The sequence below is a fragment of the Salmo salar genome, chromosome ssa14 (assembly GCF_905237065.1).
Source record: "Salmo salar chromosome ssa14, Ssal_v3.1, whole genome shotgun sequence".
Taxonomy (NCBI): domain Eukaryota; kingdom Metazoa; phylum Chordata; class Actinopteri; order Salmoniformes; family Salmonidae; genus Salmo; species Salmo salar.
Genome location: NC_059455.1, coordinates 83975887 through 83990032, shown reverse-complemented (window position 1 = coordinate 83990032; position 14146 = coordinate 83975887). Strand labels below are relative to the sequence as shown.

At 41.1% G+C, this 14146-nt stretch overlaps 1 protein-coding gene across 2 annotated transcripts in view; it reads right to left on the bottom strand.

The window, feature by feature from the left end:
* Window positions 1-14146, bottom strand: part of vps50 (VPS50 EARP/GARPII complex subunit) — a 260494-nt gene that overhangs the window by 73298 nt on the left and 173050 nt on the right. For both annotated transcript variants that reach the window (XM_045694895.1, XM_045694896.1), the window contains exons 17-20: window positions 13994-14084; window positions 12119-12319; window positions 8553-8671; window positions 6609-6718 (exon numbers count right to left, since the gene is read on the bottom strand). In XM_045694895.1, coding sequence (XP_045550851.1) covers window positions 6609-6718; window positions 8553-8671; window positions 12119-12319; window positions 13994-14084 — 521 coding nt within the window. The remainder of the gene's footprint in view (window positions 1-6608; window positions 6719-8552; window positions 8672-12118; window positions 12320-13993; window positions 14085-14146) is intronic.

The following is a 14146-nucleotide window of genomic DNA, read 5'->3' as shown; positions in this document are numbered from 1 at the left end:
GCTTCAAGAGGGCCACCATTGTTCCTGTTCCCAAGAAAGCGAAGGTAACTGAGCTAAATGACTATCGCCCTGTAGCACTCACTTCTGTCATCATGAAGTGTTTTGAGAGACTAGTCAAGGACCATATCACCTCCACCCTACCTGACACCCTAGACCCACTCCAATTTGCTTACCGCCCCAATAGGTCCACAGACGACGCAATCGCAATCACCCTGCCCTAACACATCTGGACAAGAGGAATACCTATGTAAGAATGCTGTTCATCGACTACAGCTCAGCATTTAACACTATAGTACTCTCCAAACTCATCATTAAGCTCGAGACCCTGGGTCTCGACCCCACCCAGAGTAACTGGGTCCTGGTCTTCCTTACGGGCCACGCCCAGGTGGTGAGGGTAGGTAACAACATCTCCTCCCTGCTGATCCTCAACACTGGGGCCCCACAAGGGTGCGTTCTCATCACTCTCCTGTACTCCCTATTCACCCATGACTGCATGGCCATGCACGCCTCCAACTCAAGCATCAAGTTTGCAGACGACGCTACAGTGGTAGGCTTGATTTCCAACAACGACGAGACGGCCGACAGGAAGGAGGTGATGGCCCTCGGAGTGTGGTGTCAGGAAAATAACCTCACACTCAATGCCAACAAAACAAAGGAGATGATCGTGGACTTCAGGAAACAGCAGAGGGAGCAGCCCCCTATCCACATCGACGGGACAGTAGTGGAGAAGGTGGAAAGTTTTAAGTTCCTCGGCGTACACATCACTGAAATGGTCCACCCACACAGACAGCGTGGTGAAGAAGGGGCAGCAGCGCCTCTTCAACCTCAGGAGGCTGAAGAAATTCAGCTCGTCACCAAAAACACTCACAAACCTTTACAGATGCACAATCGAGAGCATCCTGTTGGGCTGTATCACCGCCTGGTACGGCAACTGCTCCGCCCACAACCGGAAGGCTCTCCAGAGGGTGGTGAGGTCTGCACAACGCATCACCAGGGGCAAACTACCTGCCCTCCAGGACACCTACACCACCTGATGTCACAGGAAGACCAAAAAGATCATCAAGGACAAGCCTTCCCTGTAGCTCAGTTGGTAGAGCATGGTGTTTGCAACGCCAGGGGTTGTGGGTTCGATTCCCACGGGGGGCCAGCACAGGAAAATAATTCTATGAAATGTATGCATTCACTACTGTAAGTCGCTCTGGATAAGAGCGTCTGCTAAATGACTAAAATGGGAAAAAATGGAACCACCCGAGCCACTGCCTGTTCACACCGCTATCATCCAGAAGGCGAGGTCAGTACAGGTGCATCAAAGCTGGGACCAAGAGACTGGAAAACAGCTTCTATCTCAAGGCCATCAGACTGTTAAACAGCCATCACTAACATTGAGTGGCTGCCGCCAACATACTGACTCAACTCCAGCGACTTTAATAATGAAAAAAATGTATGTAATAAATGTATCACTAGCCACTTTAAACAATGCCACTTTATATAATGCCACTTTACATACCGTACATTACTCATCTCATATGTATATACTGTACTCTTACCATCTACTGCATTTTGCCTTTGCCGTTCGGTCATCACTCATTCATATATTTTTATGTACATATTCTTATTCATTCCTTTACACTTGTGTGTATAAGGTAGTTGTTGTGAAATTGTTAGGTTAGATTACTTGTTAGATATTACTGCATGGTCGGAACTAGAAGCACAGGCATTTCGCAACACTCGCATTAACATCTGCTAACCATGTGTATGTGACAAATAAAATTTGATTTGATTTGGTGGTCGGACCATCCATGTTAAACTAGCCACAATAGTGGACTTTGCAGTTAGCCTTCAAAATAGTATGGCATAATTCTACTATTTGTATTCATTTGCATCACTGTCAATGACATACTTTTATTTTGAAGGCAAACCGCAAATTCCACTATTGTGCCTAATTCTTAATTCGGTCTGGTCGATCCTCACAAGCCAGATGAAGCTAGCTGGCTGCTTATAATGTTAGTTTTGGGCAACAGGGTTAAGTAGCTGGCTAGCTATTTATCTTCATGAACTGAAGTTCAATTTCAACGGGCGAACAACAAGTGGCAACCTAGAAAAAAAATGCTAAAGCAAAGCTAGCTACCCCAGAAGTTGCGGTCGAACAAAATATGCTTTATTACCAACGTAGTATTGTGTAAACATCATTTGTGACCGGTGTTTTCTTGTTTGCAGACTTTTTTTTTTTTTTTACAGCTTTAACAGTGCTACTGTATCTTTTTTGACACTCAAAGACCCAAACAGCATTCCATAGTATGTACAGTTGAAGTAGGAAGTTTACATGCACTTAGGTTGGAGTCATTAAAACTCATTTTTCAAACAATCCACACATTTCTTGTTAAAATATAGTTTGTAAAGTAATTTTCCCAACAATTGTTAACAGACAGATTATTTCACTTTTTAATTCACCGTATCACAATTCCAGTGGGTCAGAAGTTTACATACACTAAGTTGACTGCCTTTAAACAGCTTGGAAAATTCCAGAAAATTATGTCATGGCTTTATAAGCTTCTGATTGACTCAAATTATATCAATTAGCCTATCAGAGGTGTACCTGAGGATGTATTTCAAGTCCTACCTTCAAACTCAGTGCCTCTTTGCTTGACATCATGGGAAAATTAAAAGAAATCAGCTTAGACCTCCACAAGTCTGGTTCATCCTTGGGAGCAATTTCCAAACGCCTGAAGGTACCACGTTCATCTGTACAAACAATAGTACGCAAGTCGAAACACCATGGGACCACGCAGCTGTCATACCGCTCAGGAAGGAGACACGTTCTGTCTCCTAGAGATGAACGTACTTTGGTGCGAAAAGTGCAAATCAATCCCAGAACAACAGCAAAGGACCTTGTGAAGATGCTGGAGGAAACAGGTACAAAAGTATCTATATCCACAGTAAAACGAGTCCTATATCGACATAACCTGAAAGACTGCTCAGCAAGGAAGAAGCCACTGCTCCAAAACCGCCCCAAAAAGCCAGACTACGGTTTGCAACTGCACATGGGAAAAAAGATCATACTTTTTAGAGAAATGTCCTCTGGTCTGATGAAACAAAAATAAAACTGTTTGGCCATGATAACAATCTTTATGTTTGGAGGAAAAAGGGGGATGCTTGCAAGTCGAAGAACACCATCCCAACCGTGAAGCACGGGAGTGGCAGCATCATGTTGTGGGGGTGCTTTGCTGCAGGAGGGACTGGTGCACTTCACAAAATAGATGGCATCATGAGCAGAGAAAATGATGTGTATATATTGAAGCAACATTTCAAGACATCAGTCAGGAAGTTAAAGCTTGGTCGCAAATGGGTCTTCCAAATGGACAATGACCCCAAGCATACTTCCAAAGTTGTGGCAAAATGGCTTAAGGACAACAAAGTCAAGGTATTGGAGTGGCCATCACAAAGCCCTGACCTCAATCTCATAGAACATTTGTGGGCAGAACTGAAAAAGTGTGTGCGAGCAAGGAGGCTTACAAACCTGACTCAGTTGCACCAGCTCTGTTAGGAAGAATGGGCCAAAATTCACCCAACTTATTGTGGGAAGCTTGTGGAAGGCTAACCAAAACATTTGACCCAAGTTAAACAATTTAAAGGCAATGCTACCAAATACTAATTGAGTGTATGTAAACTTCTGACCCACTGGGAATGTGATGAAAGAAATAAAATCTGAAATAAATCATTCTCTCTACTATTATTCTGACATTTCACTTTCTTAAAATAAAGTGGTGATCCTAACTGACCGAAGACAGGGAATTCTTACTGGAATGAAATCTCAGGAATTGTGAAAAACTGAGTTTAAATGTATTTGGCTAAGGTGTATGTAAACTTCTGACTTCAACTGTATGTCGTGAAGCTAATATCAGTGACGCTATTACTGAGTAACTCCGGTAGGGCAACGTCTGAAAAATAGCGCACTTGGTAGTGTGTACTATTGAGAATTTTCCAGAACATGTGTGGCCATTACACATTTCAGGATAGTCAGCAAAACTAGTGCTCTCTATATGTGCTCTGGATCATTAGACACCATTAGACATGCACCTGTCTGGGGAGTGGACATGACTGTTTATATTTGTAACGGTGTTATGGCCTAATATGTACTGTTGCTATGGTTACATCTTTTGGGACATTTACAGAACATGGGTGTCCCTTTCAGAGGAGTTAGCAGGATGACATGTATGGTTATTTCTGTAAAGTGCCAAGGACTGTTGCTATGGTCCTACATGCATGCACCTGTCTTAAGGCGAGTACCTGTCTGTATTTTTTAACTATCGGTGTGGCTCTACAGTTTCCACGCCCTAATATGAAACCAAACTAAACTCAGTGCAAGGCAATAAGATAACGGTGGCTAAATGCCAGAGGGGATGAGTCATTAAGAGGAGTTACATTTACATTTACATTTTAGTCATTTAGCAGACGCTCTTATCCAGAGCGACTTACAGTAGTGAATGCATACATTTAATACAATTTCATATATATATATTTTTTTCTTCTGTGCTGGCCCCCCGTGGGAAACGAACCCACAACCCTGGCGTTGCACACACCATGCTTTACCAACTGAGCTACAGGGGTGTGACGTAAGGAGGAAAAATGTATAAGAAGTATGTGCCAAGACTGGAAAGTAGTTTTCATGAACCAGCTCGGCTTTTATTATGTTGTAATAAAAGTCTATTTGAACTCACAGGCTGCGATATTTGAGAAATATGATTGACTGAATATTTCCACGACAGTACCGGTGCTCGACCAGTCAGCTAAAGCCAACATCACCCACGACAGAGAACGGTTGATTGTCAAGGGCAATGAATTCCATTATTTTGGCTTTAATGGATTTCACCTTTGAGTTGTCTCGCTGAAATGTTCTTACTCTTTCAAATGACTGCTCGACTTGTTGACTGCTCGATCCACACAGCAGACATTGTGGGCTAAGTTAGGAATGCTGTGTTGCACGTGTAGTGCAACATTTTACGTGGCATCATTACGTCCTGTACCTACGTTATATAGGTGTGCACGGTAGCTATGACATCGGTTTTAACATTGGCGTTAAACAATACATCGGTCAGATACCGATGTTGGTATTTTTAGCTAATATCGTCCGATTCCACTATGTTCAGCGACATATCGTGCATCCCTAGTTCAGATTGATATAAATGTGATCAGAATGCCAAACATTTGACAGGATGTTTCACATCAGCACTGCACCAAATGAAAACACAAGTAGAATGTGATGAAACGACTGACTTACTCTATTTTGTTCTCCGACCTCTATAAGATCTCCTGGAACGTAAAGGGTATTAACCGCTCATCATATCCAACTCAAGCAGGCAACAATGGAGCTGGGGTAACATTAGGTCCCACGGACTCCCATAGTAATGTAATCTCTGATGTTTTAAGTCAATCATAATGGAATAGTATCCTTGAGGAGGGGTGGGGGGTTTATCATAATAATTTGCCTTGCCAATGGAGCATTTACATGTACTCTGAGGGGATGGAATTTCATTTGAGAAAAATGTAATAAAACGAATAGCTACAAAGCACAGGGCTGTAACAAGGTTACCATCGAATCAGAACTGATGAAATAGCCACTCGACTTTGAGCTTAGATCGGCACTTTCTCACTTTATCTTTCAGTGAACGCTACAGTACAACCCAGATGAGGATTTTTTCCAGATAGAGTAAAGAGGAAAAAGTTTGATTTCATGTGCTCTAACTTTTCTATTTGACTTACTATGTTTTAAATTATACATGTACTATTATGCATCTGAAATGCTAGAACATCTGTTGGTTGAATAAAATGTACCACATCGTAAGTGAACTGCGCTGGTCATTCAGAAAGTCGTTTAATACCTTTTAAAAAATGTGAGATTTCTTTAACTAGGATCCTTAACTACCTTGCTTATCATAATTACATTTCTTCTTCTCCGATTAAAATAAATCAAAAGGAGGGGTTTCAATTTGCGAAGGAAGCCAAATTGACGGCGTGGCCCAGACACGTCACAACTGATGTCAAACAGATGTTTAAATTGCGCTTAAGAAATTAAATGTCACATGTAAAAACAATTTAAACTGAGCCATGTTGGTTTACAAAGCTGACTCTTCCAAATGAAAAAGTAATCAATTTTTCATTTGGAAGAGTCAGCTTTTTAAACCAACATGGCTCAGTTTAAATTGTTTTTACATTATAGTAAAACAAAATCTCATTTGATGTGCGTTTTGACATAAAATTACTGCATTCTGTAGCAATTAATATTTTTTCCCATTAAAATGTGATTTGATTAATGTTAATGCCTTCAACTGCAGGTGATGCAAAAAGGTGGCCGGACCATAAAAAAAATATATCTGTTATTAGGCAGGGGATAACAACAGGCTAATGATGGCAAGTAGCCTTGGGAACAGGGTCCTGGATCCTCACATTCTTAATATGCATTTAGCTTGTTAATTGGTGCCATTATCAAGGTTATCAAGGTCTCTGCGGCGAGAAAGGGGTCACCACCGTCATCACTTACTGTATTGGATGTTTCTGGGAGGTGAAAGGAGAGGAACAGAGGAGAGGAACAGAAGGAAAAGATTACTCACCGACCAGTCGGATCACGTTGAGGGTTGTGTTGGTCAGGATGGGAGCGTTGGAGCCTTTGTTTAGGCTGTAGTCGGACTTCTTCCTGCTGCGCAGAGTCTCCCTTGACGCACTGATTAGGGAGAGAGGAGAGGCGTGTGGGCGGGATAACAATGCCAATGCTTGCTGGTCAGGCGGGCCAGACAAGAAACTAAATGACATGGTGATGTTCAAGACAGTTGTTCAGGTTCATAAGCCTAAAGCTCGTTGGTTGAGCCCAGACATTCATTCATAAAATATTTTTAATTGATCAATTAAGAGGCGTGACACAAGAGAGGGGCCAAAGACACAGCTAAAACGACTCCAGGGTTGGGGCGGTGGTGAACCGCTAATCTTACAGAACCTTCCCTCCGGCTAACGATTAAACGTCATCTACCACCATTCATTAGTACATCTCTAATTCCTGGACCTGGATGTCAACTTCCAGCAGCCCTTCAATTAGCCAGCGATTCCTTCTGATAGATTGGGAAATGAGCGTGTTAGAGGCTTAGCTCAGTACAACACAACAGGGTGAATGCAGACTCTGCAGGCACCATGTACAGTATTGTATTTATTAAGGATCCCCATTAGCTGCTGCAGCATGAAGTTAACCCAAGGCTCTCACCATACAGATGTAGGATCTAAATTCGATCACCCTGTTGCAGGAGAACTTTGGATTTGAGGTTTAAAAAGGCTTTTGAAGTTTGACGAAAAATCTATCAACCCCCACAAAAATGTATATTCATTTTTATCCACATAATTCACATTTCCTGTAGCTGCAGGATTATTCTCCTGCTCTGCTGTAGCAACCTGGCTCAAATTAAGATCCTACATCTGTACAACATGCATGGAAATCAATAAGTGTGTCATGTCTATGAACATGATCAATTCATTACTTCCTACATCCGTTCCTAATGAAGAGCTGTTGAATAAGTAAACAATGTGGTTTTTGCACTCTGCTGCACATCTGGCAATATCACACAATTAGCTGCCGTATCGTAGCACGTAGTCTCATACACAGTCTGCACACTGATTTACTGCAGAAAGAATCTCCCCTCCACTCTGTTAGCAGGAGAACAATGTGTGTGTGTGCGCGTGCGTGAACAATGAAAGGGAGGAGGGGCATTAAACATTAATAACTCCATGAAACCGTGATGAGCCTTGCTAATTGTGATTGTGATTTACGACACACATCACACCAGTTTAGGAAGAGGCCTTAAATAATAACAACCGCAAAAATGCCGCTACTAAAATGGTGACAATTTGCATAACATAAAACTAAAGCGCCCACGAGTAGCTCTTCCAGTGGGAGGTACAGTAATGCATTTTAATGATCTGTTACAAAACGGCTTCATCCAAACACTTGAAATACTATAGAAGATGAAGATTTAAGAATACATTCACATGGGTATAAACTGCCTCCTTCAGTGTGTTAATTCATTTCTCCACCAAAGAGGGATAATGATTGCCTATGTGTTTATCATGGGATTTGAGTGTTAATCAGTGAGGGGAGGGTAAAATAATTGTTCATTATGTAGAAAAAAGACTTCATGCAATTGTGCCAACTTTGATGGGTTATGTAGGAGTGAGCAGCTACAAATACCTCTGAGGCTGTTATTCTAAATATGTAGCCAATACATTCATTTGAATTGCAGCCGCTTCAACAATACACAGAAAAAAACAACGACAAGTGTTTTTTTCTCAGTGTATTGTTGAAACGGCTGCAATTAAAATTCATGTTTTGCCTACATATTTAGAATAACTGCCTCAGAGATATTTGTAGCTGCTCACTCCTACATTATGTAAATAGTGTACACATCTTTCCAATTATAGTTGTTCATCATACATTAACTACTGGCATAGCACTTGAGAACTTGACCAGTGAGGTCACGGGTATGACATCATCACGTCGTGACTTTTGAACTAACCTCTTGAGAGGGACGTCTCCGGTCTGCTCGTCCACGTAGTCCTGCTTGAGTTCATCAGGGACATCACTGTCGCTGTCATAGTCCTGGTACACACACTTCTCCAGCTCATCGGACTCATACTGCAGAGGGGAAGAATAGTAACAATATCCTTCAAATATGGCCATTTAGAAAAAGGTTTATATATAATAAAAATATGATCATTTCGATGCTTTTATCACTGTCGTAGTCCTGGTATACTTCTCCAACTCATCAGACTCATACCGTAGAGGGGAAATAACAGTAACAATATGGTCATTCAGAAAAGAGTTATAAATGATGAAAAGTTGATCATTTTAGATGCTTTTATCCAAAGTGATAGTAAGAGTAACACACTTTACCCGAGCTTAAATCAAACCCACAACTCTGGTGTTGCACTGCAAACCAGCACCATGCTCAAACCAACTGAGCCATTGAAAGGGAAGGGTGAACTGCTTAGAATGGGACTAGAGTGAAAGGTTTGGGGACTCCCAGAGACACCCACAATACTCTACCAGTAACAATACCTTTCCCTTAAACAGTCAAGTTCCCTTAATAAACAGTTCAGTTCCCTTAAGAAACAGTTCAGTCAAGTTCCCCTTAAGAAACAGTTCAGTCAAGTTCCCCTTAAGAAACAGTTCAGTCAAGTTCCCCTTAAGAAACAGTTCAGTCAAGTTCCCCTTAATAAACAGTTCAATCAAGTTCCCCTTAATAAACAGTTCAGTCAAGTTCCCCTTAATAAACAGTTCAGTCAAGTTCCCCTTAAGAAACAGTTCAGTCAAGTTCCCCTTAAGAAACAGTTCAGTCAAGTTCCCCTTAAGAAACAGTTTAGTCAAGTTCCCCTTAAGAAACAGTTTAGTCAAGTTCCCCTTAAGAAACAGTTTAGTCAAGTTCCCCTTAAGAAACAGTTTAGTCAAGTTCCCCTTAAGATACAGTTCAGTCAAGTTCCCCTTAATAAACAGTTCAGTCAAGTTCCCCTTAATAAACAGTTCAGTCAAGTTCCCCTTAATAAACAGTTCAGTCAAGTTCCCCTTAAGAAACAGTTCAGTCAAGTTCCCCTTAATAAACAGTTCAATCAAGTTCCCCTTAATAAACAGTTCAATCAAGTTCCCCTTAATAAACAGTTCAGTCAAGTTCCCCTTAAGAAACAGTTCAGTCAAGTTCCCCTTAATAAACTGTTCAGTCAAGTTCCCCTTAATAAACAGTTCAGTCAAGTTCCCCTTAAGAAACAGTTCAGTCAAGTTCCCCTTAATAAACAGTTCAGTCAAGTTCCCCTTAAGAAACAGTTCAGTCAAGTTCCCCTTAATAAACAGTTCAGTCAAGTTCCCCTTAAGAAACAGTTCAGTCAAGTTCCCCTTAATAAACTGTTTAGTTAAGGCCTCATTACAACATGATGAGAAGATATTCTTATTGTTCTCCTCCCTCAGCTGAAATAACAGCAACCGGTAATGTCAGGTAATCGAAATGCCATTGTGAAAATATAAAGCTGAGAGTGAATCCTATAAGGTATACAGCTCTCTCTCTATATGGTGGGAATAACATGTTGGCACAATATTGCTGTTCTACCTGAAGTTGAAAGAGAACAAGTAGAATCGGTGGTGAGGCAGATATAGCAGCTTGTGTAAACTCACTTTCTCAATTTGATCCCAATCTAGCGGGAAATAATTCCTTCGATTGAGCTTTATCAGTTCATAATGAAAACAAGTTTCAGGCTATGAATACGTATTAACAAGAAAATAACCATTTTGGATTTGACTAATCCCTTTTGATAATATTTTTTTCTCCTCAAGGTACATTGGTATTAGAATTAAGACAAAAACAAACAAAACAAACTGATTGTAATGGCAGAACAAAAATAAACTGATTGTAATGGCAGAACAAAACAAACTGATTGTAATGGCAGAACAAAAATAAACTGATTGTAATGGCAGAACAAAACAAACTGATTGTAATGGCAGAACAAAACAAACTGATTGTAATGGCAGAACAAAACAAACTGATTGTAATGGCAGAACAAAACAAACTGATTGTAATGGCAGAACAAAACAAACTGATTGTAATGGCAGAACAAAACAAACTGATTGTAACGGCAGAACAAAACAAACTGATTGTAATGGCAGAACAAAACAAACTGATTGTAACGGCAGAACAAAACAAACTGATTGTAATGGCAGAACAAAACAAACTGATTGTAATGGCAGAACAAAACAAACTGATAACGGAAACCCAACAAATAATAGCTTTATACACTGGTGTTGAAATGTAACAACTCCAGTCCACTTGTACGCAAGAACATTACCATAAAAGCTTCTCTTCATAAAAGCTAGCCTATTATTTCATTCATATCAGTGTGCTACCACTCAAGACAACAGAGTTCTCCAAACACCCAACGCCCATATAAATGTACCCTTTATTTTTCATTACAGCATCAGCTCATATTAAATATCATTAAATGTCAAGCGCATAAAAGCGTAAAGAACCACTGTAGCGGGTGTGAATTCAGGTGTGACAGTTAGGGCGACTATAAACCACTTAACGTCCCCAAATGATTATGTGCGACTTAATCACAGCTATAATGCCTGGTGAGATCTGATGGAATGGCAGCAGGCGTTATGAAGGAGGATCAGTGGATGGTGATAGAACGTTTTGCTGGAGAGACGCAACAGAACTCTAAAGTACATACTGGACTATCCATACTGAGTATAATGGACAACGGACACTAACCAATGATTGTGGCAGAGAGAGAGCTATGGAGTATGTCACCTTTGATTGAAGTAACCTTAACTTACCCCTATCAACACAACTGCTGGTGCTCACATATTCCGCATGACAAAAAGTATACAGAATATAGGCCTAGTGCTTCTCCTGTATTGTATAATAGGTAACAACTACGAGACTTATAGACTACAAGCCTCGTATTCATGCAGTTTGATGTTGGTTCAGTTTGATTATAATTATATATATTTTTTCCAATTTTCATAATTTAAAAAAATATTAAATGCTCTATGCAAACTATACCTCAATAGCACATTATTCAGTCTCTTGTACATAGCAGGCGTAAGAGAAACAGACCAGACAAGGTAGGCGCGCAAAGGATTAAGGTCATTGTAGTTAATTACCACGTTTTCTACGCTAAACTACGTAGAATATTGGCATGTTGGAAACTACAACTCCCTACTACATCGCACAGTTTGGGCTTGGTCTAATTTATCTCTTGAGAAACTGCGCAATGAGCTCACAGAAAGCAAAAATAACTGAACTGATTGTTTAAAAAAACAAATTGTTGTTTAATTGTTTAAAAAAATCAAAAATACCGAAACGTTGGTTAATTGCTCAGCACTACTTATAATATAACATATGTACAATATAACACCTCTGTTATAAGCATGTAAAAAGTGCACGTGGGTAAGAGTGTAATCCGAGGCACTGCCTACCCCGTTGGAGGCCTATCACGTGAATCTCATGATCTGAACACCGACTACAGGAGTAGTATCTATAAACCTGTAATACATCTGTAACAACCATGTAATATAATGCAAGGCACTGCCTACCCCGTTGGAGGCCAGTACGTCCTCAGTCTCCTCATCCTTGTTGTCGATGTGCCTCTCAAAGGGGTTCCCCTCCTGACTGAAGTGCTGAAACAGAGACAGGACTTCCTGGTCCTGGCTGGACAACACCGGGTCCTGACTGGACAACACCTGTCTACTGGGAGACACTGAGGGGGACCGGCTCTGACCCATGAACTTAAACTCCTGCAGAGAGAGAGAGCAGAGGGAGAGATACGCTTACAGTGAATAGAGAGACACGCAAAGAGTGAATACAGGGTGAGGCTTAGCTACAATGAGTTACCATTGATCACAAAAAATACACCAAGAAATGACTATCCAGCATATGTTTTATAATGTACAGGTATAATGGAGTTACTGCTCGCGTTGCTATAACAAAAGATCTTGGATACTGTCGAAGAGAAAAAATAAAAGACTGGGATATAGGAAAAGATGGAAACCTGAGCATCATCTTTGCCGTGGGCAGAACAGAGGCTTGAACCAGTGTACTGCCTCTACATAAGTCACACAACAGAGACTCCCCAGCCAGAACTATACCTACCACTTCCTTATTGTGTTTGTTAGATAACCAAGCCATGCATCTTTCATGAGATGCGAGTGGGACCCTGGCTGCCCTGAGGGGAACCTGGTAGGAGGCTGGCTAGATTATTCATTCCATGGTAGTCCTGTGATGTTGCTGACAGAAGGATTACATCCTAAACTGCTTGTGAGCGAATAGGAGCGGCATAGACAATGAAACAATCCCATACGCCTGCTGACACTGCAGGTTTAAACATGTAGATTACATTATAGAACACGTTTTCTGTACAACTTTCCTCTGTACATAAAAACCCTAAACTGCATTGATTACAACATTAATAAACTCCCGTATCAAGGTTTGAAAGAATCATGAATATGGTAGACAAGCATTGGTTAGGCTACATATTCATACATTCACCTAACCTGAGATTTAGATACAGGCTTGACAGAAGTTCCCCATTTATAAGTTCAACCTCTCCAGCTGAAAACACTTGGTAATAACATCTCTAGCGAAAGGTGGTTAGGCTATACGTGAGCTAATGCCACTTCTTGGATTCATATCCCACAAGACAGCACAATCACATTGGCTTACGTCCCAAATGGCACACTCATCTCTATATAGTGGACTACTTTTAAGCAGGGCACATAAGGCTCTGGTCAAATGTAGTGCACTACATAGGGAATAGGATGCCATTTGGGTCTCAGCCATGGTTTAGAGGATCCTGTCACAATACCATTCCCTCTGGCTGGAGTTCCTTTAACAAATCTCTCCTTTCCTTTTCAACAGCGAAACAAAGGCTTAGCCTCAATTATTCTCAAATGACAGTTTAGCATGGGAAGGCCATTAAGCTGCCTATTCTTCATACGATAATGGAGAGGGAAGTAAAATATGCTAATGCTGGAGGGTACATTGGGAGGATGGTTGTGAGGGAATCTGCTTCCACCACAGGGTGCTAGCCCGGGAGAGATGGCGATATCACAACATCAGAGATTGTTTCTTAAAGGTTCAGTGACAACCCTCCTCGATGTCTGCTGGCAATCAAGAAATAAAGCGCTTCACGTCATCTCTCCATTCTATTTAATAGACATTCCTGTTTTGCAATTCTTTATTCAAGGTTTTCATCTTCATGTCCTGTTTGAATATGATAAGAACACATATCGTCCAGGGACATTGTTTGTACAGCTTTAACTTTTGGTTACACCTCTGTCTTCTCTCCCCCTGCTGACAGCTAGGACCACTATGATTCATATCCATATGTAAATGCCATGCCTACGATGAGTCTATATCACATCACTTCTCTGAGTCTCCCTGGCTCTGTGGCTCCTAACTGTCTTACTCACATGGAGCTGAGCGATGTTGAAGTTGGACTTGACAGGACACAGTTCCCATGTCTCATTCTCCAGAAACATCCGCAACTCCTCCAGGCGTGTCCTGGGGGGCATAGAGAAAGAAAGGGATGGAGGAAAAGAAAAGAAAAAGAAACAAGACGAAGA